Here is a 24,098-nt window from a genome sequence, read left to right on the forward strand (position 1 = left end):
CAAAATTGTTAATGACATTTTCTTTGGGAGGTTGTGGGAGGTACCTGCAGTTGTATTCTTTACCTTCTATCCTTCTGGACTCTTAGAATTTTTTACCAAGAGCATTTATTACTTTATTGTTTAAGGAAAAAAATTAAAAGGTGATTAATTTTTTAAAAATCCTATTTCAACGCCGTGTCTCCCCCTAGCTGGTGCACTGTTGCCCCTCGTTCACAGTCAGACTTGTTGAGTTAGTCTCCACCGTCTTACATCCTATTCGTTTTCTCAACCTACTGCAATCTCATTTTTGTCCTCGTCTCTTCACTGAAACTCCTCTTGCCAAAGTCTCTACCTAAACTCCTACATTCGGTGGCTACTGTTAATCTCGTAACACACTTGATCTTCCGTCATAATGGGCAGTCTACCCTTTTTGAAATCGCTCTTCCTTGAGCTTATATGATAACTTGAGCCTCCTGATTTTCCTTCTCTCCCTCAAATTCCTCAGTCTCTTTTATCAATTTTGTAGATTTACATGTTGACATTCTTCAGCTATTTTCTTAGGATGTTTTCTCAGTCTGCATATTCTTTTTCAGTATTCACATCTGCCCCAATGGAAACCTCAAACTCAACTTGTACAAAACTTGATTTCATTTCCACTCTCACCTCAGCCAGCATTGCCTCTTATATCCTGTCCCTGTGACGTACATCACCATCTTTTTAGCCAGGGGTCCAGGCTGGAAATGATGAGTCATCCTTTACTCTCTCCTTCATGCTTCCAACGTTCCAATCCTCAAGGCCTGTCTACATCCTAAGTATCTCTCAACTCCATCCATTTCTTCCCCATTTCTGCTAGTCTAGATCAGGATCTTTACTCACATTACTACCATAATCAATGAACTAGTCTCTAAGTCTTTAATCTTTTGTCTCTACTCTCTGTCTACCCCTCTTTCTGTACTCCTTAGCCGAGAAGTTTTATGGAGACACACATCTGATCATATCATTCTCCCTGCACCGCCCAAAACCTTTCTGCGTCCATTCACTGGTCTTGTGATCAGATGAAGTACCCACCATGGCTACAAGTCCATGAGCTCCCTCAAACCTTACTATTCGCCATCCTCTCTCCTCCCAGCCTCCCCTCCCCAATGTCCACGTTATAGCAAAGCCACACTGCTGGATTTCTTTCAGCATCTCAGCACCTCAGCCTGGCATACTCTCCCCACAGGCCTGTCCACGTGCTCACTCCCTCTGGATCTCTCGGCACTCCCACACCTGCACGTGGTGAAATCCACCTCATCCTTAGGGTTAAAGCTTCACATTACCTTTTTCTCCAAGAAACCTTCTCTGAACCCCCAACTTGAGATCACCTACCAAGTGCTCACAGAGGCTCTTTTGCATCCTTTTTCATAAGTCTGATCACATCGGCAGCAGTCCCCAACCTTTTTGGCACTAGGGCCTGGTTTCCTGGACGGGGCGCTGGAGGTGGGGGTGGATGGCGAGTCATGGGGAGCAGCTGTAAATACAGATGAAGCTTTGCTAGCTCGCTGCTCACCTCCTGCTGTGTGGCCCAGTTCCTAACAGGCCACAGGCCAGTACCAGTCTGCGGCCTGGGTGTTGGGGACGACAGATACTGGATCGTTAATGCACTAGATTACAAATCGTGCGTGAGTACTAGGAGCATGACTTTCTTCTTCACCTTTGTGTTCCTTGCATCTACTTCTAGTGTAGTGCCTGACACATAATGCATACCAAGTAATTGGATGGATAGATGGATTCATACATGTATTCATTTATTCGATCAAGTGAAAAACTAATGGGAAAGCAAATAGTCATGAGTTTAGGAATTATTAAGAAGTCAATATTATTGAACTCCACCAGTGCTTTCCTCTTTCATCCTTCTTTCACCCATAAGCTTAATTTTATGGTAATTATAAGACTAAAAGTCTAGCAACTGAATTCAGAAAAAAGGAAAGAAAAGTTAGTCTTTCCACTCATTCTTTAACTAGTAAGTATATTAGTTGAATTGGATTGCAAGTATGGTTTGGTTTAGTTTCTGTTTTTTAAAATTCAATATAGTTGTGTTTATATTTAATTTATTTACCAGGTACTAGTAGATTTTATTTCATTTGCAATTTAAGAACCAAAAAAAGATGTGTTAGAACATGGTACAGTTTCCGTAAAGAAATTGTTCCCTAGTGTCTGTCATATTGGAGGCAAATTGAATTTTCTACCTGCTAGAACGTGTTTTCATATTTATAATCTAGTCTTCCTTCTGTGTCCACCTTCGTTGTATGTGTACATGTATATGTACCAAAGTAGGTGTGGATGTTATTTTTGCTGATGTTGATAAATTTCCTTTCCATGAGTGTGTTCATTTTAAGTGACAACTCAGGTTGACAAACATCCTTCTTTGTCATTAGTAGCTGAGTTCATTAGACCACCCTATCTAGAGGCTAAAAGCAGGAAAGAGCTGCCGGATATGTTATGTTTCCATAAATAGCTTTTAGTGTGAGTGGTTGTGTAAGTGGTATATGCTTTCGATATGTATATTAAAGTATATTTAAGCTAACGTAAAAATTAGTAACATAAAGCAGGAGGGACTGGCTTTAACTGCAGCCAGTAAACCGGTGCAGCCTGTGCCGTGGGGGTCCTCACGGGAGGACACATTTTTAGCATCTAAACAGAACTCTGGTGAATGAGCTCAAATTTCTTGTTTTTTTTTAATCCAGGGAGGGAAACCTTTAAAATTATAATACAGAAAAGGATCTGTGCTTTCAAACCAAAAGCATCCTTTGGATGTTTTCACAAGATACCTGATTGGAAAACAATGAAATCTGGGGAGCAGGTAAAACTACATTTTTCCCAAAGTGAGACCTCAGATGTGACTTTTAAAAACCTGACTAGAGGCTTTGTAAATGTGTTGGTAGAGTATTAGGACACCCAATTTTGTTAGTTACTACCTGGAAGATTTTCAAGCAAGGTGAGGAAGGCATACCAGTGAATACAGGGTGTGTCCTGCACCCAGCTTGCTGGCTGAGCTGGCTCTTCAGGAACTCAGGGAGGCAGTTTGGAATCGTAACTGCCAAGCCAAGCAGAAACTCACCTGTACTGGAGTCCAGGATTTTGTGTGGCAATAAGCATTTTTAATTAAAAGTTCCTAAATTTGGAACTCAATCTATAAACATGTGGCAGATTGAGCTAGCACTTCCAAACATCGTTGGAGCTGTGGGGTATATGTGGCTTTTTAAAAAACTGGATGGTTAAGCTAAGAAAATCCAGCTGTGTTTTACTTAAAATTACACTAATCAGAGTTCTTGTACTCTTTTTTTCCTTCATCAGTGTACTTTCTGTTGTGTGTTGGCTCCCCATCCCCCAGCCCTTCACTTTTATCTCTTAAGACTGATTTCAGATAGGGATAAGGATTAAAGCAATCTAATACTCATTCACTTTAGTAATGGAAAGCCTCTACTGCCTTGTAGTTTATTCCTTAAATAGATCAGAAGCAGCAGGTAATCTTCATCAGCAAAGCAATTAGATTTTAACCGTTACCTATATCACATTGCTAGAGGTCTTAGAGGTTAGAAACCAAGGTTGTCTGTTGACCTTAAAAGGGTAAAGAATAGTTTTTTTCTTAATAAGAAGTAAAATTACCTCTGGAAAGCAATTTCCCGAGTAAATCGAGAAATAGTCGCCTTGGAGCCCTCAGTGATTCTTGCATGGTGTTTGGGATGATGGGGAAGCGGAGGGAGCGGTCAGGGAGGGAAGCTAGCCGGGAGTCAGGGGTTCGCGAAGTCCGCTTTCCAGGCGGTGCATGAAGGCCGTTGTCAGATCAGACTGGGAATAGTTATTTTAGACTCACCCTTCTCCCAATAAATCCACATTCTGCTTTCCATTAGAGGAGTGATCTGTGATGCCACGTAGGGCTGCTAAAACTCTGTAGTTAGTAGATTAAGAAAAATCAATTGACATGAACGTACCCGAGGAGGTAAACATGATCCAGAGGAAACTTGGGGTTACTGATGCTATTGTACTGAAATAGCTGTGCGTGTAATGCCTCCCCGCCACAGCCATTCCCAGGCTGTTTGATCTTCCTGTTTACTGTAATCTTGCTTCTCTGGGAATTATTTCTGTCTTCTCAGAGACACTGTCTTCCCAGTGCAGAACGGGCTTGCTGTTTATTCAGTAGTAACGTTGAGCATATCAGTGACTTTGGTTTTCAATTATGTGTGTGTGTGTACATAAAAATGCTGAGCAATATGAAATTCTAAGCTATGTATTAATAATTGAAATTTCAGTAGCTAGGAAGAGTTTTGAGATACAATTCCACATGGCTTCATTGTAATGTCTGCTTATGCCTACATTTGAAGTTAGACCTGAGTATCACAGTGAAATTTGTGGTGAAAAAAGTATTATCCAACTTTCTCTAAAAGAAAAAAAATGTATAACCCAGATAAGTTCAGGTAAAATAATAGCTAGAAACATTAAACCAGGGCAGACACTGTAAAGGGAACAGAACAAATGTGAGAGGCGGATCGTACTTGCAAGACGAGTTGTAGGGAACGCTTCATAGAGAGGGTGGGAGTCCTACATGAAGCAAGCCAGAGCTCCTCAGACTGTCCCTAGTAGAGTTTTTAATAAGGGATTCTCCTCCACTCCCAGAACTGATTCAGTATTTATTTTCTATAGCCTTTCACTGAGAACTTGTTCATAGAAATGGGTAGGGGCCTCTCCATTCCTTCCTTTCTGTCTTAAAATGGTCACCTTTGCCACGTTCACTTGAGTCCTTCAAGCCGCAGCTTCTCCCTGTTGCCTTCCAGCTGCAATCTCCTTATAGGTGTAGCACCATGGCAACCGACCCAGCCTGGAGCCCAGGAACCTTGTTTGTGTTACCTGAGGGGCTAGATGCAGCCTGAAGGAGGAGAAAAAGGAATATTACCTATCCTGCAGACTGTTTGCATGAAGATGACTTTTTTTATCTGTTGTTTGTGTTTCCGTTCTGCTTCTATCGAAGACTTGAAATAACACCTGGAAAATATTTATCCAAAGATGTTACCAGTAACCGAAGGCGGCAGGGAAACCATCTTCTATTGGTTCCTGTCTTCTAAACAGAGAGTTGTTTTCTGAGATGTAGTTCAGAAAGTGACTTGCTGTACCAGGACATGTGGCACCGCTATGATTTGGGGTTGCACTGCCAGGTGGCTGTACAATTGCTTCATGTAGGTAGATGTTTATTTTGTTTAAAATAAGTTAATTTATGCTTTGGAAAATTTTCCTAGAGAATTTAAAAAATAAAAAGTAAGCCTTTGTCATACTCCTGTTTCAAATATCTTTTCATCTTTCCCGTTGAGATGCTCACCCCAGAGCAGGAGAGGCTTTTCCTTTCTAGCAACTCCTCCTGGGAAAATGCGCTAGAATTATTGTTTTGTATCTCTTTACAAAAGATCGCAGTGTCCTGTTTTCCTCAGCCAGGCTTCCTATGCAACGTATTGGGAAAGGTTGTATGATAATTACATTAAAGTACAATTTTTTTTTAGCATTTAGTTATTTATAGTTGATGTGCTGTATTTGCAGTATATAATGTGTCATTGTCTTATCAAATAGAACAAAGGGAAATAAATGTGGCACTGTTACATTGTTAAATTGTTACATACAAAGTATCAGGTGGCATTTGTCCCTTTTGTGCATCTTTGCCTTATCGATGGAAAATATAAATGTTGCCTTTTTGACTTTAAGAATTGCTGAATGTCAGAACACGTTTTTCAGCCTAAACTTGAAGTGTGGCTTATTATTTTTGTGGAAAGAAGAAGGACTAAAATCCTTATTGCTTAAAATGTTCTTATGGAGTTTCATTAAATGATGTTAGAATAGAGACAGAAGTTAGAGAGGAGCCTTGGCGCTAGTTTCCTATATCTCATTGCTTTATAATTTAACTAAAAGCTACTCTGGCATTAAGCATTTCAGTTCCTTTTAGTGTTGATGTGGTTATTTTAAGGAAATAAGCCATTTATTTAATATGTTTTATAAAAATAAATGTCTTTACACAAGGCATTTCTTTTTATCCTTACTGCTAAATACTTTTGCTTGAACTATATGTGTGTAACTCTGGATGTTTCAGTCAACAGATATTATAAATATTGAGTAAAACTGTATGGTCATCCAATTTTGGATTCAAGAATATTGTGCTTTATGTTGTTTGACTCCATTAATTCTTTCAAGAGAAAGGTAGTAAAGTGCTAGTTCTATAGTGACAAGAGTCTTGATTTCCAGGATTCTTTTTTAAAACAACTAGGAAACAAAATCAGACAGGATGCCCAAATGGTGTTAACAAAGATCTGTCTTCTAGATGAGAGTTTGGACTTTTTTTTTTTTTTTCCATGGTGGAAGGTTTTTCAAGGAGCTTAATTCTTTATTCATATTTATGCAGTAAAGCGTGGATAGAATCAAAAGCTTACCAGAAAAGAATCTCATATTGAGATGGAAATCAGGCCTTTTGAAAGACAGGGTCTGGTGCTAAAAAGTTTGGCTTTGACTCTGTGTGTGTGTGTGTGTGTGTGTGTGTGTGTGCGCGCATGTATGTGTGCTTATTATGCCAAAGTAGAAAGAAACAAAGTGAGGATTCAGCCACTATTATTTTGTCAATGATAGAAGAGGATAAAGCTATAGCATGGGAAAAAGAAAAGAAATAATTTGTCTTTTGGCAATACCTTTGCATGAAAAAGAATGTGTAAGATAACCTAAATAGTATATATTTCTCCATATTCCAAGGTAGGAATGAGGATTAAACAGTGTCTGTAGTGGAGCTTTGAGCTCCCTTGAGACGAGTAAAATCGTAGTATGTTTTTATGCTTTATTGAAAAAAAGTGTGTGTGCACTCATATATATAGTTTATATTTGCTGCATGAATATGATTATTGTTGTCGTTACAGATTCACTAGTAATTTGTTCCTCGTTTATTTTCTTTCCTTAGGCATGTGTACATTTGTTGTAGCCTCCATCGCATTAGACCTCCATTTCCTTGTCGGCCTAGGTTACACTACCTTAAATATCTTTTTCTACTTTTAGGTCTCGTGGGCTCCCTAAACTAAAAGAGTCACGTTCTCATGAATCCTTGCTGAGCCCATGTAGTGCAGTGGAATGTCTGGATCTTGGCAGAGGAGAGCCTGTATCCGTGAAGCCACTCCATAGTAGCATTCTGGGGCAAGATTTCTGCTTTGAGGTAAAAAAAAAAAAAAAAAATAGAAAGGAAAAAGAGTAGTTAAACAACAAGCAGATTTTCTATCCAGTAACTTTGTGATTTCATTACTGTGGTATTGATGATATGATTATCTTCACTGGTTTTCAGTTCTGAAAATTACCTACTTATAGAAAAAAGTTGGAAATTTATACTTAAAATTAAAAAGTTATTAATGATAGCCTCTCATTCCTTTTATTCTTGTCTGCTTTCCAAAAAATTGGATTCCTAGTGCATTCTCAGCAGAGGTCACAAGGCTAGCAGTAATGTATTAAATTAGCATATTAATTTTTTAGTATTGGTAAGGGTGTCACTCACTATGTTATTATTTTTCTCCTGAAAACCTTAGTCCCCAATTTTAATGTTTTTTAAGGAAATTGACCCAAACCATAATTTTTCTAACTACAATGTAAATAGTTCAAGATCTGGGATTATGTCTTATTTGTCTCTAGCACATTGCAGGTACCTAATTTCTTAAGTAAATTGCCCTTCACTAGAAAATCATGGCTATCATTTTTTATAGGGTAGTTTCTCCCTTCCAAATTAAATATACACTATTGGCCATTTACAAGTTAAAATTGAAAACCATGTGTACAAATATGTATATACACACACACACATATACATATATATAAAAAATTATTAGAGTTAGGATTTGATTAATTAACAAGAACTTACTAAATGCCTAGTGATGAGTCGTACAGTAGATGTTGTAGAAGTTGAAAGATGTTTGGTTCCTATTCTTATGGACCAGCACTATCCAAAAAAAATATAATGCAAACCACATATGTAGTTTTAAATTTTATTTAACCCAAATATTGTCATTGCAACATGCACTATAAAAATTATCAATGAGAAGTTTTACATTATTTTTTGGTGCTAAATCTTTAAAATCTAATGTATATTTTATAGTTCCAGCACTATCTCAATTTAGACTAGCCACATTTTAGAAACTCACTAGCCACAGAAGGCCAGTAGCTGCCATGTTGGACAGAGCATATCATGTGATCTGATTCACAGGTTACAAGCTGTGATCGCATTAACATGTGAGCACACTTCAGCAATTTGGGCAGGTCATTTATTGGTCTTCATTTTATAAAAATCACTTGAACTTTCCCGTATTTATGGAGCTCAGCTCAATAGGTTGGGTACCAAGCCCAGTGTTTGGTGCTAGGCATATAACAACATGTTTCACTTTTAAAGGACTTTGATAATGGTGGTAGGCTAACCTAATAAATGACGAGAAAGCAACAGTCTGGTTGCCTAGTGGAAGAAAAAATGGGTTCCAAAGACAGTAATGCAATACTAGTAACTCTTTTCTATTTCATTTAATACCCTTCTATTATATTATAGTGAAGTCGGTCTCAAAAAATCTAATAAGCTGTTTCAGAGAGCCTCTTCCCTTTTTAGTTATTTTTTATTAACTCACTCAGAATTGAACATATTCATTTGCAGGTAATTTAAGACGTTACCGAAAAGGGTTTTAATTTTGATTTTTCTTAACCATAGGCCAGTCTTGGGTTCCTTAGCTGAATTCAAAATGGCCTTTGTTCTCATACCTGGAAATGAGTGTGGACGCTACCTAAGCAAAAAGTGAATGTAGCTATAGGTATCACAAAACTGGCAAAGGTCATTTTAGTTTCATGTAATATGATTTGGGCTCATAGCATACCTCTAACTCTTCAGTGATAGAACTAGGAAGATAGAGTCCCCAAATCCTATGTTTTCTTTTCCTTATCTGTAATCTTTATGTTAAAGGTCACCTACTTAAGTGGAAGTAAGTGTTTCAGCTGTAACTCCGCTTCCGAGAGAGATAAGTGGATGGAAAACCTTCGTAGGACAGTTCAACCTAATAAGGTAATGGTAGCTTTGCATGTCTAAAATGTGCATAACTTTGTAAGCACTAAGTTGATAGAAGGTAAATGTAGTAATAATCCACATAGTAATAATTTTTATAGAGCTTTAGGGTTTTAAAGTGCATTTATATATTAGGCCATTTTAAGCTAAAAATGGTCTTATTGCAGATATTATCATCATGGTTTTACCAATGTGGATAAGAAGACAAAAAAGTTAAGTGACTTGCCCAAGTCAGAAGCTAGTACATGATAGAAAAAGGACTAGAGCACCAGCTTCTTAACTATTTATTTCTTTTTTATCTGCAAAATTTAGTCCGGTTGCCACTTGGCTGGCTATATGAAAACTTACCATTACAAGATGATATTTTCTTAACCCAAGTAAAATAGAATATATGTGGTTCTTTAAGATTCTGATACAGGGAGGGTGGGAGGGTGGGTGCGGGATAAAAACTTACCTATTGGGTACAATGAACACCATTCTGGTCAGATGGGCACACCAAAAGCCCTGACTTAAGCATTATACAAGATATCCATGTAATAAAAACACTTGTACCCCTTTAAAAAAAAAAGTTCTGATACATTCTGGTTTAGAGCTTGCTATTATCCTAATCAATGAGACAGCAATCCTTTTCATTATTTGCCCCATTATATATACCCTTAGTAAGAGTACATAATCAGCGTTGCATACTTTAAAAGGAAAATGTTTTCTGTCCGGGATATCATATCTCAAATTCAGCTTTGTTGCATCTTTATAGGACAATTGCAGACGAGCTGAAAATGTTCTCCGCTTATGGATCATTGAAGCCAAGGACCTTGCCCCTAAAAAGAAATATTTCTGTGAACTGTGCCTTGATGATACCCTCTTTGCTCGTACAACCAGCAAGACCAAAGCAGATAATATTTTCTGGGGCGAACATTTTGAATTCTTCAGCCTTCCACCTCTTCATAGTATCACAGTTCACATTTATAAGGATGTGGAAAAAAAGAAAAAAAAGGACAAGAATAATTATGTAGGGCTAGTTAACATCCCCACTGCCAGTGTGACTGGTCGCCAATTTGTAGAAAAATGGTATCCAGTGAGTACACCTACACCCAGCAAGGGAAAGACAGGAGGACCTTCTATTCGGATTAAATCACGTTTCCAAACTATCACCATTCTGCCTATGGAGCAATACAAAGAATTTGCAGAATTTGTCACCAGCAACTACACCATGCTGTGTTCTGTCCTTGAGCCAGTAATTAGTGTGAGAAATAAAGAGGAGTTGGCTTGTGCCTTAGTGCACATTCTTCAAAGCACTGGCAGAGCCAAGGTAAGCGGAAAAGCGGGGGTTGCATTATTCGAAATCTCTTCCTACCTTTTACAAAGAGACAAAGATATGGATACTGTAGAGACCAGTTTAGAGAATTGTGCTTTGCTATTGCTCAAAACAAGAAAAAAATAAAAAGAATTAAGAAGAAAACCTATTAGCAGTTCTTGGATCCAGAAAAGATAGGGATTATAAAACTGAAAAAGTGAAATGGAGAGACCGACAAATATTTATATAAAGTCAGTTTGCATGAAAGATGCCACAGCCAGCTCTTCATTGTCTGAAAAAAATAAATGGCAGGATCAGCATGATAACCCCACATTGTGTTCAGAATTCTCTGTCTTTAGTTCTAGAGTGTTGCATGGTAGTTTTCTTCCTCACTATATGTTTAAGATAAACTGATGACTTTTCCCCCAGGCACAGAAGGAGGTATTCCAGAAGCATGCTGGGTATAAGTAAGAGTCCTCATGGGATTAAAATCTATATTTAGAATAAAAATACCAAGGGATGTTGTACAGTTGGTAGTTGTTTCATGACAGACTTATTTGAACCTGGATAGAAGTAAAAATGCAGGAAGATAAAGAAAAATATGCTGGTTGTAGGAAGAACTACCACTAATTGATAGAATCTCTGAGTCTCCATATATTATATGCAAACTGGTCATGGTAAAATTATATTTGAGATCCAGAGAAGTTCACAACTATAATAATTTATTTAGAACTAAACATTAAAATAAAGTGTTATTAAGATTTCTTGATATAAGCCAGTTTATACACAATTTAGGTACAATAAACTCCATCCATTTAAAGTGGAAAAGTTCAGTGAGTTTTGACAGATTATGTACCCATTGAAACCACCACCATAATCAAGATACAGGTATGTTATCATCACCCCCAAAAGTTTCCTTCTGTCACTTAGCATAAATTTTAATAGTCATTCCTAAGTCTACAACTCTTTTCTACTGTTGCACTGGCCCAAAGTAAGTCCTATTAATATTTAAAATGCTTAATTTTAAAGTAAACCAGTATATTCCCTTTGTTTGAGGGTTTAGAGCCTTTGAAATATCCAAAAAATATGTAACAGTCAAAATATATGGTATCATACTTCCAGTTGAACAACAATAAATACTGATTTTATATCAAGTTCTTTAAAACTGTTGAGGAATGAAGCAGCTGTTTCTTCAAGGTTTTATCTGTTCTTATGCCATCCTTCTGTATGGATGGATGGGTAGATGGACAGCCAGCCAGCCTAGAAAATGAGTTCAGGTGATGAGTTTAAGAAATTCCATGTTGACACTGGGGACGAATTTGTAACTTTTATACAATAAACACCTAATATATGCCAGAAACTGTTAGGTGCTTTGGATGTTGTGGTGAGCAAAAATAGACACCGTCCTTGGCCTTATGGGGCTTATAGTTTTCTGGGGAAAACAGGTATTAGTATTAATCGAGTAATTACAGAAACGAATGAGTGATCACAGTGAGCACTGCAGGGTAGACAGAGACGTAGAGCCGTGGCGGGCTGTGACGGCAGGGAGCAAGAGGCCCCGAGCGGTTCCGGGCGAGTGCTGGTCAGGGAAGGCTCACTGAGGAGAGATCTGTGAACTGAGATCCAAAGGATCCCAGGAGTTAGCGCGACGACGGTGGGAGCAGGAGCGAGGGCGGGAGTGGAGCACAGCCGAGGAGAACAGCAGTCGGTGAAGAAAGGGCTTTGTGGTGAGCAGAGACCAACGCGTGTCATTGCCGAAAGGCCTTGGTGTGTTGCAGGCCCTAAAAAGAAAGCCCTAGAGGCTGGAGCGGAGTACAGAGAAGGGCGCAAGACAACGCTGGAAAGGCAGACAGAGACTTGTAGGGTGCGCGCAGAACTATGGTCTTCATCAAAAGTGCAGTGGAAATCTTTGGAGGAATTTTTAATTTAGGGGTAGTGACCCCTAAGATTGTATGCTGATCGTTTTTTTTTCTTTCAAACAAATCTGGTAGGGTTAGTTTTAAAGCAGCATATGCAGGATGTCTGATATTTCATCAGTCTCTTCTAATATATACTATACATTCAGTTGCTTTCTGCCTGATTGAACATTATTCTACCAGGATTTTCTGACTGACTTGGTGATGTCTGAGGTGGATCGTTGCGGAGAGCATGATGTCTTGATCTTCAGAGAGAACACCATTGCCACCAAATCCATCGAGGAATACCTCAAGTTGGTGGGACAGCAGTATCTTCATGACGCACTAGGTATAAAAGAGAAAAACCTGTATTTTCTTTTCTTTCCCTTTCGATTTTAAGTTGTTTCGCCCTCATAAAACAAACAAATTGAGCTCAAATTCTGCGTGTTATTTAGTTCCAGCCGACTAGAGTATTAAGGTTTGCGTTTCAGCTATAAGAAATCTGTTTGGTGCTTACCAGTGGAGTAACAATAGATTGGTTTATCATAACGTGCAGAAATAGAAAGCCCATCAGCATAAACAGCTGACCCTCAGGCCCCCAAGTTCATGGTTCTGGGATGCACAATAGTATCAGTGGGTGTCACTGCTGGACCTGAGGTGGCCTCTTCTCCCCAGAGTGTTCAGTGTTTATATCATAATATAAGTCTTGAGAGTGTTAACCTAACATTTGTTATCATGCATACAAAATTTTAATCAAAAGTGAAGAAACTCTTGCCACTTCCCAAAACTCCCCCACAGATTTCTGCCTTCAAGGTCTGTAGAATTTTTAACATAACTAATTTTTGGCCAATTAGTTGTTCTTGCTGACAAGGCCACTCACTTGCAGTTCCAATTTGGTCGTGAAATTCAAGCACTAACCAGTAGAGTAAGGCCCTGTGCTGGGCGCTTGGACGCACATCATGACAGAGCAGAGGCGGTTCCTGAGAGAAATCCATTTCTTTACCTCCGTGTCCCCAGTGCCTGCGCGGAATGCAGGGCAGCGCTGTCCTGTAGGAACGTGGTGTGAGCCACGTGCGAGTCATTTTTATTTACTTATTTTTATGGGATTTTAAATTTTCTAGTGGTCACACAATAAAAAGAGTAATGAGAAACAGGTGAAATTCATAACATTTTATTAACCCAGTATATCCAGATATTATTTAATAGCTAATCTACATAAAAATAAGTAATTAGATATTTTACTTTTCATGCTCTTTGGAATTCAGTGTGTGTTTTACATTTATTGTGCATTTCAGTTTGCACTAGCCCCATTTCTAGCGCTCAACAGCCACCTGTGACCACCAGGAGTAGACAGTGAGGAACGGTTTGTTGATGACTGGAGAGATTTTTGCCCTCAGGGAGCTTACAGGAAATAAGACTGGGGATATCTTTGTACCATAAAAGAGAGAAATTCTGTGTTTTTTCAAAGAATTTTAAAAAAGACTCCAGCTGATAAAATTTTTTAAATTTCCTATTTCAAATACATTTATGCTGTGTGTGTAGCTTGAAGGGTGGAAAGGATGTACACATACAGACACTGGGTAAAGGCAGAGACAGGGATTAGCAAAGGGAAAAGAACCACATAAACAAAAATTGTGGGAGAGAACCTTTTAGCTGAAAAAGCAAGGCATGAAAGAGACAAGTGAACAACAAAAAGATTAGGAAGTAGTTAGAACCAGTTTGTCAAGAGCCTCGAATGACTGGGTGAGGGCTTAGACTTTACAGTAATCCTGCTGTAAAGTTGTGTAAAGCTACGGGAGCTTTGAGCCGGGCGTTTTCAATGGCATTAACTTAGCAGGCCGGCTAAGCCAGGTTGGACAAGAATGCCGCTAAAGCGGAGAGATGGGTTTGAGAAGCCGTTGGGATAAGGAAGGCAAGAAACAGTGAGCCTCTGAATTAGGGTGATCACCATGGGTAGGAGCAGAGAAAACGATGGGCACGAGAAATATTAAAGTTGAACTGACAGGAATCGGCAACTTCTTCAGTTTGTGGGGTGGGAGGAGGGAGCACACATTCCAGAGAATTTGGGGCCTTTGTGAGAGACTGGGAGGATGACGAGATTCTTAACAGAAATGGGAATCATAGAGTTAGGAGGCTTGAAAGAGGGGTGATACTTCCACTTCATACATATTCAGTTCGAAGTTCGAGGAGGAAATCTCAGGGGCTTCAAGTAGGAATCTGTCTCGCTGGCGGTTAGCAATTTGGGACTAACCCGAGTGGAGGGATTAAATAAAGCTGAGAGGTTCCCAGAGCGGAAAGAGAGTAGAGCAAAGGCAGATCTTACGGTGTACCTGGGTTTATGGTATAAAATGAAGAAGAGGGATCAGAAGTGATCGAAGAGAGAGCGCACATACAAAAAGGAAAGAAAACCAGGAAAATACTTAGTCCTGGACACTAGTACAGAAGAGACTATCGATAGAATCAGAAATTATGGAGGATAAAGAAAAAAATGGATATTGCATTTGGCAACTTAAAGATCATGTGTGGTGGCTCAGATTGGTGTCAGGAGGAAAGGCCCCAGGTTGGATGGGGTAAAAAGTGGGTGCCTGGTCAGGAAATGGGACCGTTGTGTCACATGAAGCAGACTCACCGTAGTACAGCCGTCTCCAGCCTTTTTGGCACCAGAGACCGGTCTCATGGAAGACAATTTTTCCACAGATGGGGAGGCGAGTGCGGTGGGGGGAGGCAGTGATGGTGGCCCGGTTCCTAACAGGCCGTGGGCCGGCACCAGGCCACGGCCCAGGGGTTGGGGACATCAGCTGTAGTAACAATTAATTTCCACTCTGCAGCAATAAATTTTTTCTCTTCCTGCTTATGTTCACATTCTTTTCTCTAAGCCACATACTTTAGTCTGACATTAGGAAAGGTACAGAGAGAGGTTCATAGTCTCATTTACACAAGGAGCTTATGATAGTCATAAATTATATCATAGTTTGTTTTAATAATTTGTATTATAAAAGACAACAATGAAGCATCTCAAATAGTATTCTCCATCCTGTGGATATAGGGGTGAATATTTGTTGACCAACTACTTCTTCAAAATCAATTATTCATATTCTAAAAATTCAGTGCGCCAAACAGGATTTCTGAATGAAATAATTTTCAGAATGAAAAGTGGATACAAGTCCTTTGATAGGACAGTGAATAATTAAATAGCTAATTGACTCAATGAGGCATGAAAATTAATTCAGTGAGCATGGGAAGAAATTCAAGTAACCCTTCAAAGATCTCTGTAATAAGATTTGTAATGCAAGAGCAAGGGCCAGGGTAGTAAAAACAGTTGTAGCTTCCAAAAGCATGAACAGCATTCACTGGTAAGCTTCTTCAGGACAAGGACTGTATTGTCTTCTTATGAAAGTTTTGCTGTGTTTCATACATTTTGGGCAGAAAATAGATGCTATTTCCAGACTGGAGAATTCTCAGAATTTATTTTAAAATACACAAGTAATATTGTACAGTATCTACCTGCTTCTTAGCCAGTCTTTAATTATCTGGATTAAAACATTCTTTCTGTGCAGACTCTGCCTCATTTAGACTTACACCTTCCATCTGTCAGCCCTTTACCCTTCTGATTGAAATCAGATTGCACTGGTCCCTATGACACATAGGTGGGACACATGCCATCTGTGGGGCGTAGAAAAGAAGTCCCTGAAAAGGCCTGGTTTCTCCGCTTGGTGGTAGAGTCAAATTCCTTCCAGCAGTAGTGTGTCCATACCTGTTGACTCATTCCTACATGTGAAATTTTGATATGCTAGATAGTAATGAGTTAATGATCTATGTAGAAAACGTGTCACAGAGGTCAAAACTCCCGTGCTGATCAGTGATGGGATCACGCCTGTGAATAGCCGCTGCACCAGCCTGGGCAACATAGTGAGACCCCATCTCTTTTAAAAAAAAAGTGGGGTGGGGGGGATTTGAAATCAGAACATTCAAACATTTAACATGTAAACAATATAGTGAGCACTCCCTTTGACTCTGTTTTTTTTTTTGGGGGGGGTTGTTTTAAGGCAAGAGAGCAAACTTAAATAGGTTTTTCAATGCCTTAATTTCGATCAAGTAAGCACCTTCAAAGTATAAATCAAGAAAATCTCCTTTCAACGTGGTATATTCTACATTATCAGATAATAGGTTAATGTTTCAAAAGTGAAAATAATTTTCTCTATTTTGGAGGATTTTAAATGTATCATCATGAAGAAAAAAAACCTTTTTCATTGGTACCATAGACAATCTACTTCTGGGCCCTCGAGTTATTTATTTGGCTCTTAAAGAATAAAAGAAAAATATTATTAATATCCACATTATTTGTGTAAGTATTGTTTCCCTAGAATATAACCTAAAAGAACCTAATAGAATATTTAGGGTACAAATTTAGAGTTTGGCCAATTTTTACAGGAGATATTTGACATTAATTGCTTAGTTTTAAATTTAGGTACTCTTTAGGTTAGGTAAATTTGTGGAGGCACACAGCACAGTTCACATGGAGAACACGTTGCCTGTGTATCTTGTGAGAACTGGTAACATTTTAAAAAGGCTTTTACTAGTTTTGGCCATTCCACTTGATGAAAAGTTATTTAAAAGTCGGTATGTACAAAAGTTGTCTGTACATAACAACACTTTTTGTATGGATCCCCTACCCAGTGCCAGGCACCACATCAGCTGCTTTTCACACGTATTTCTGGTCCTCACGACAACTCCACCAGGTGGTGTTACTAACACTGGTTTATAAATAAGACAGCTGAAGCCCACACCCGCTAAGTGGCTTTTCAAGGCCCAACAGTTAGTTAAGTGATGGATCCAGAATTTGATCCTAGATCTCTCTGACTCCAGAGCCCTAAATCTTTCTGGGTACCACTTTCTCTTCTGTGTACTGCTTTGCTTCCTGTTCTCCTAGCATTTTTCTTCAAAATTATCGCTTCTCATCCGTTGTCATAGCTATTTTCAAAAGCTTTCATTTATGTCAGTACTAACCATTTTAATAGAAAATGCTCTTCATGTTGCTGCTACTTCTTAATTTTGCAGGAATGATTGTTCACTTTTATGAACTCTGTTATAACTAGCCTGAACCTTGGGAATAAAAGCATATTTGGAAGGATCTTTGAAAGGTCCATTCTTCTTTCATGAAGACCTATAAAAAACCAAGAAGACATCACTGATAAATATTTATCAAACACCTGCAATGTTTGGGGAGCTGTTTAAGAGACTTGGGATTTGAACATGAGTAAAACCTAGTTCCTAACCTCCAAGGGAGTTCATCCTAGAAATGAGACAGACAAATAAGCACAACACAGTATGAAACACAGAGTAGTAGAAAATACACAAGGTATAGTGTATAGTGGGAAATGAACAGGTAAGGTAGCAATTTGTTCTTTCTGGGAATAGTGGGCTTATCTTCATGGAGGATAGGCTATATGGACAGGGCTTCTAAGCTAAATTTATATGGAAAAACATATACAGATTGTGTAAGGAGATCTGCTACAATGTTGTGCTACATTGAATGACTATCCTCATTACAAGAGGTAAACCTAGAGACCCTTACTCCCTTCTGGGTTAGGCACCAGCATTAGCACTTAAAACCTTAGGTGGTGGCTCACGCCTGTAATCCTAGCTCTCTGGGAGGCCGAGGCGGGCGGATTGTTTGAGCTCAGGAGTTTGAAACCAGCCTGAGCAAGAGCGAGACCCCGTCTCTACTAAAAATAGAAAGAAATTAATTGGACAACTAAAAATATATAGAAAAAACTAGCCGGGCATGGTGGCGCATGCCTGTAGTCCCAGCTACTCGGGAGACTGAGGCAGAAGGATCGCTTGAGCCCAGGAGTTTGAGGTTGCTATGAGCTAAGATGACGCCACGGCACTCTAGCCTGGGCAACACAGTGAGACTCTGTCTCAAAAAAAAAAAAAAACCTTAGGTGGGCTAGTCAAGCTTGCGTTATTTGTTCTTCTAGCATAACGATAATAGTCACTCCAGTAGAGCAAGCCTTATAACAAATAACAAGTTTATGCTAATAAAATATATTTTTGGGTTCAGTTAAAAGATACTGTATTGTCTAAGGTAGTATCATTACTATGTTTATAACTACTACAATGGTGATGTTAGCGATTGCTGTTATTCCACTTCCAGGATGAGGAAAATAAACATGATATATGGGATGTGGCAACTCTTGGGTTCCAAAGCAATGGCCCTTCATGGGCAGTCTTTTGTGGCCTCCATGTCAGGTCTGAGAAAAGACTTTCCCATTATGTATTTTAGGTCAGAAATCCCAAATCCTTTTATTCTATTCAGGAAGATGCTGTCTATAGTTACACTATCTTTCATTTTCTCTCTTCAAACAGGGGAGTTCATCAAAGCTCTGTACGAGTCAGATGAGAACTGTGAAGTGGATCCCAGCAAATGTTCTTCTAGTGAACTGATAGACCATCAGAGCAACCTGAAAATGTGCTGTGAGCTGGCTTTCTGCAAGATCATCAACTCCTACTGGTGAGCTTACCTCCTCCTTTGCTTATGGAACCTACATTTTTTCGTATAAAAGTCATCACAATGTTAACTGTTATTTCACAACCAAAGGAGGAGGGGGTTAGGGGAAAAATTGAGAGTTTCTCTACTACAGTCCTATCTAAAATTGAAATCTCCATTGTAAGCCATATATGAATATAATTTTTCCCCAGAATATTGGTACCGTAGCCTCTAATACCAAAAGTATTTTTCTTGCTTTCTAAAATATTTACTAGAGTTGAACAGATGTGTTCATGAATTTTGGTCATCGCTCTAGCCCCAGCAATTGGTGAGATTTGGGAAGATTTTTGATGAACAGTCTTTAGAGAGATTATGGTGAACCATATTAAACCAGATGGTTTAGTCAAGAGCCTCATGCCATTTTCCCACTTTGTAAAACTAAATTTAAACTAATCCAGAGCTTTGGGTTTGCAGTCTGGCCTTCTGTGAATTTTATGTCATCTCTCAGCCATCAGTAAGGTAGAGCCTCATCCCCAAATCTCTGTTGAATCTTCCTCATAGCCTGGCTCTAGAGCAGAGACACATTGCATCAAAGTGGGGTCTTTTGTTCTTTGGGTTATAGTGCTTTTACATTTAGAGGTTTTGGTATTTTTTCCTTCCCTAGCGTTTTTCCTCGTGAGTTGAAAGAAGTATTTGCATCATGGAAGCAGCAGTGCCTGAATCGTGGCAAGCAAGACATCAGCGAGAGGCTCATTAGCGCCTCATTGTTCCTCCGTTTTCTGTGCCCAGCCATCATGTCTCCCAGCCTTCTCAACCTCACACAGGAGTACCCTGATGACCGCACCTCTCGGACACTGACTCTCATTGCCAAGGTCATCCAGAACCTGGCCAACTTTGCCAAGTAGGTGACGCTATCATAGCCCCTTTAAAAACGCATCGTTTAACAAATGCTTGAGGTCTAAATTTGGATAGGGATGGGGTGCCTCATCAGTCATGTTACCAGATTTTCACAGTGGTATTAATAAAAATAGCAAAAAATTAGAAACAATTTAAATATTTGCTTTATACAGGAATGGTTAATATATGGTACATGCATTCAGTGGAATATTTGCAACCACTACAAACTATTTACAAAGAATATCCAATAACATGGAATGTGATGAAGATAAAATTATATTAAATGAAAAGTACTAATAAAAATACATTAGTCAAAAAAAAAAGGTGGGCTACAAAATGGTGTATACACTATCATCCCAGCAACATAAAAACACAAAGATCTGTAAGTATAAAAATGTTGCAAAGAACAGTCTGTCAAATTCTGTGGTTACCTTGTCTGAGACAACTGGCTTGGCCACTTCAAAAAGGAAAATGAAAAATGCAAAAGGTGGAAGGGGACTGTTCTGTTATAGATTAAAAGAGACTAAATGCAATACTTGAAACTTATTTGGATCTTAAATTGGAAAAAAATCTATAAAAGTAATTTTGGGGACAATGGGTGCAATTTAAATATGGACTGTATATAAGATGATTCATGAAAATATTTTTTAAAGTATTAGTGGGATAATGGCATTGGTTTATGTAAGAGATTCCTTATTCTGCATAAATGTGTGCTATTTAGAGGTTCAAATGGTTCAAAAAAAAGTATGTGCATGGAAAGAGAGTAAAAGCAAACTTGACAAAATGTTAACAGTTCATTAATGTAGATGAGAGGCATTTGGGCGTTCTTTATATATTCTCTCAACTTCTCTGTAGGCTTAAAATTTCTCAAAAGAAAGTTAGGAGAAAGCAGTTGGGGAGGAAATTCACTCACATGTAAACAGCAGATATGCTTTGGTAGTTGAGTATGACAGCCACACTTTTTTCCTTTTCCTTTTCATTGTTTTCAAAGTTTTCTTCAGCAAGCTTGTACTATTTTTATAATTTATAGAAAATAATTTTAAGAAATGACTGGGAAGGAATTCCCACTTGCAAAATTGATCGCAGATTTACTCAATATTGAGGCTAAATACAAGTTTCTATTAGCAATGTATTGAAGAAGACATTAGAACTTTAATGAAACAGGTTGTTTTCTAGTATATTATAAAGTGACTTTTTTAGAAGTGCATGATTTTAACTCTGTATACCTTATATATGAGCCAATGCAGAAATATACAAATCTGCTCATATTTATGCTAATTCTGGTAAAAATTATTTTTAGTTTATTTTAGAACAGGTTTTATGGACTTAAACTGGGGCCTGAAGATAGCTAGAATTTAGATAGGCAAAGAAGAGAAGTTCTTCCCTCGTGGAAATAAATAGCACGAGCAAAGGCTTGGAGAAGAAAAAGAATCTAATATATTTGGGAAACGTTGAAGAAGCTAGCAGTGTTGAGGGTTTGTACTGGTGAGCGTTTGGTAGGTAAGTGAGGGCTGTATTACAGAGAAATTTAAATCAGTGTTAAAGTTCTGTGTAAAGTCAACTCAAAATGATTGTCTCTCTTCTTGAATAAGTTCTTTCTCATTTTTCTCACCCTCTACTTCAGGTTTGGTAACAAAGAGGAATACATGGCATTCATGAATGATTTTTTAGAACATGAATGGGGTGGAATGAAGCGCTTTCTTTTGGAGATCTCCAATCCAGACACCATCTCAAACACCCCAGGCTTTGATGGTTACATCGATCTGGGCCGAGAGCTTTCAGTTTTGCATTCCTTACTGTGGGAAGTAGTTTCCCAACTTGATAAGGTAAAGTAGGCTAATGCAAGGTAGAGAACTTTAATGTACCTGGATTCTGGAGAGTATCTACAGAGTAATACCACTGACTCTATTTGCTAATTGAAAGCAAACTTTTGCCCTAGAAGTCTGGTAGTAAATGGTTATCATTTCTGAGTAAAATATGTGATCTATGACCATGAAATTCTAGAAAGCCATGAAATTATTAGTATATATTTTAAATAATTATCAGAATCAATGGCATACATTTCTATAAGTTTATACATATAGATATAGTACATATCCAAAAACTTATCTAGAAATTAATATTATATATTGGTATATGTAGCCTTATTCATGTATAACAGGATGAGATGAAACCTCATATAGTAATGTCTAACAAAAGTACAGACTTAGATAGATACTGAGCTTATAATGTTTAAGTAACTTTACCCATGAAACAAATTTCTTTACTGTACAAGTGAGAGAGTTTCATATAATTATTAGTGCTAAGAATCATGTGGGATCTCAAAATCCAGTCTTCTTTCTCCACAGATGTGAATTAAGAATATAGAAAACAATTATCATTTTTAATCATTTGTTTGTAAACACAGCTTTGTTGTGTAAACACACTTTCTCCTTTTTAATCCCTGTTTGGTCCTGGGAACCAGGAGTACATTCAGACATATCTCATAAATAGAGTTTATCTGATTTTGCTGTTAAAAAAAAAAGTATCTTACTGATGGAAACTCAGTGGGCAGTGGGTCGGGGTTCCCAAGACTGACAGGGTTCCTAACTGTGTGCCCTGCCGTGCCCTGGATCCCTGGATGTGTTCTGGTTATAAACTAAAAATTTTATTATATACCACATTAATATGTAAATGTATACCATGCCAATCATTTTCGTCCTTCTGAAATTTTATGGAAAGGAATAGATTTTATAGTAGAAAATAATGTAATAGACTTCGGCTAGGTTTATCACAATACTTATTTATTGATGCTTTTGTTTGCTACAGGTACTGTGTAAATATCTATGGTGGTATATTAGAATAACTTCAAAAGACAAAGTTATTTTTCTGTGATAAGGATTTATTTGTTTTCCTCCACTTGCCTATTCCTAAAAATATGCCATACCAGTAAAATTTGGAGGGGGATAAAACCTATTAACAAAGACCACTTTCCCGAGGAATCGTAAATGGTAGTGTGTTCACCAGTGCTTAAAACACTCATGAAACAGTAAACCGTACCTTATCCTCAAGGACCCCTCCTTCACTTTTAGAAATGCCAGCTATATTTTAAGCTACAGCTATGCTGAGGATAAATTTCTCTAATACAAATCACGGCTCAGCATTGTTGAGCACGTAACAGCATTCTTGAGATGGCATTTGCACCTATTTGAGTAGGGTAGAAGAGTCTATTGATTGTTGAGAAGACAAAGAAGACCTAAAGACAGCCGTGTACAACTGCCCAACAGTTGAGGGACCTAAGATCCCATAAGACTAAGAATTCCCTAAAGGAAAAAATGATTGCGATGGACAATGCGAGTACTGAAGTGTTCCTTGCTGAGTAACTGCATCAGTGAGATGCAGATACACTTATCTTGTGAAATAGGCCTGATTTATTCAGGATCAAGGTCTTTTTAATAGGCTTTGTTGTGTAAACACACTTTCTCCTTTTTAATCCCTGTTTGGTCCTGGGAACCAGGAGTACATTCAGACATATCTCATAAATAGAGTTTATCTGATTTTGCTGTTAAAAAAAAAAGTATCTTACTGATGGAAACTCAGTGGGCAGTGGGTCGGGGTTCCCAAGACTGACAGGGTTCCTAACTGTGTGCCCTGCCGTGCCCTGGATCCCTGGATGCAGAACCTTCTTGTATGTTGGCATGCACTTCTTTTTTCACATGATGCCTTTTCTCCGGACATTTCGTCACACTAGCTGATCCTCTGATCTTGACATTCTTTTTGGTTAAAAGGTGTTTGGTTCCTCCCCTACCCTCCCCACCCTGATCTACTAGCCTCCCAGAGATTTAATTTGCTTTGCATGCCTGTTTTAGTTGGAATGGCAATAGTTTGGTTGTTTTGAGCATGTCTTTTAATTTTTATTTGCATAATCCTAATTTCTATTTCCTTTCTTTCCTCGATGTCTGCTGCACCTTGTTTCGCCTCCTCCATTCATCTCGACGCCATGGTTCCGCTGCTCCATAACAATGCATTACGAACCTGCCACTCCCATACGCAAACACCTCCCCTTCCCTCCAACCTGCACCCCTCCATCAATGGGCATCGCCGTCCCAAAAAATCTGTGGTGGATGTCGCAATGCTTATTATCCAATTAGGGTGAAAATTCCTTCCTACAGGCGACCGTGGCAAAATTGGGGCCTCTCCCTCGTGTTCTTGCTGACATTACCAAGTCTCTGACTAATCCTACACCAATACAACAGCAGCTGAGACGCTTCACCGAGCATAACTCCAGTCCAAATGTCAGTGGAAGCCTCTCTTCCGGGCTGCAGAAAATATTTGAAGACCCCACTGACAGGTAAGAAAGAGAGGGTTTGAACTACTGTCTCGGAGAGAGATGACATTTAGATTTGGCAGAAATAACTTCCTTGGATTTACAACTGTGAAGTCATGACCTGAGAGTGATCCAATTATTTGTCATAATAA

The 24,098-nt window shown here is 38.6% G+C and overlaps 1 protein-coding gene across 1 annotated transcript in view; it reads left to right on the top strand.

Annotated features, from left to right (window-relative positions):
* RASAL2 (RAS protein activator like 2) overlaps positions 1–24,098 on the top strand; it is a 455,850-nt gene that overhangs the window by 413,444 nt on the left and 18,308 nt on the right. Inside the window, exons 6-13 of the mRNA XM_012646543.1 lie at positions 7,039–7,192; positions 8,966–9,064; positions 9,819–10,373; positions 12,458–12,602; positions 18,623–18,767; positions 19,408–19,644; positions 21,265–21,466; positions 23,771–23,970. Coding sequence (XP_012501997.1) covers positions 7,039–7,192; positions 8,966–9,064; positions 9,819–10,373; positions 12,458–12,602; positions 18,623–18,767; positions 19,408–19,644; positions 21,265–21,466; positions 23,771–23,970 — 1,737 coding nt within the window. The remainder of the gene's footprint in view (positions 1–7,038; positions 7,193–8,965; positions 9,065–9,818; positions 10,374–12,457; positions 12,603–18,622; positions 18,768–19,407; positions 19,645–21,264; positions 21,467–23,770; positions 23,971–24,098) is intronic.

This window comes from Propithecus coquereli, unplaced genomic scaffold (genome assembly GCF_000956105.1).
Source record: "Propithecus coquereli isolate 6110/MARCELLA unplaced genomic scaffold, Pcoq_1.0 Scaffold246, whole genome shotgun sequence".
Classification (NCBI taxonomy): Eukaryota; Metazoa; Chordata; class Mammalia; order Primates; family Indriidae; genus Propithecus; species Propithecus coquereli.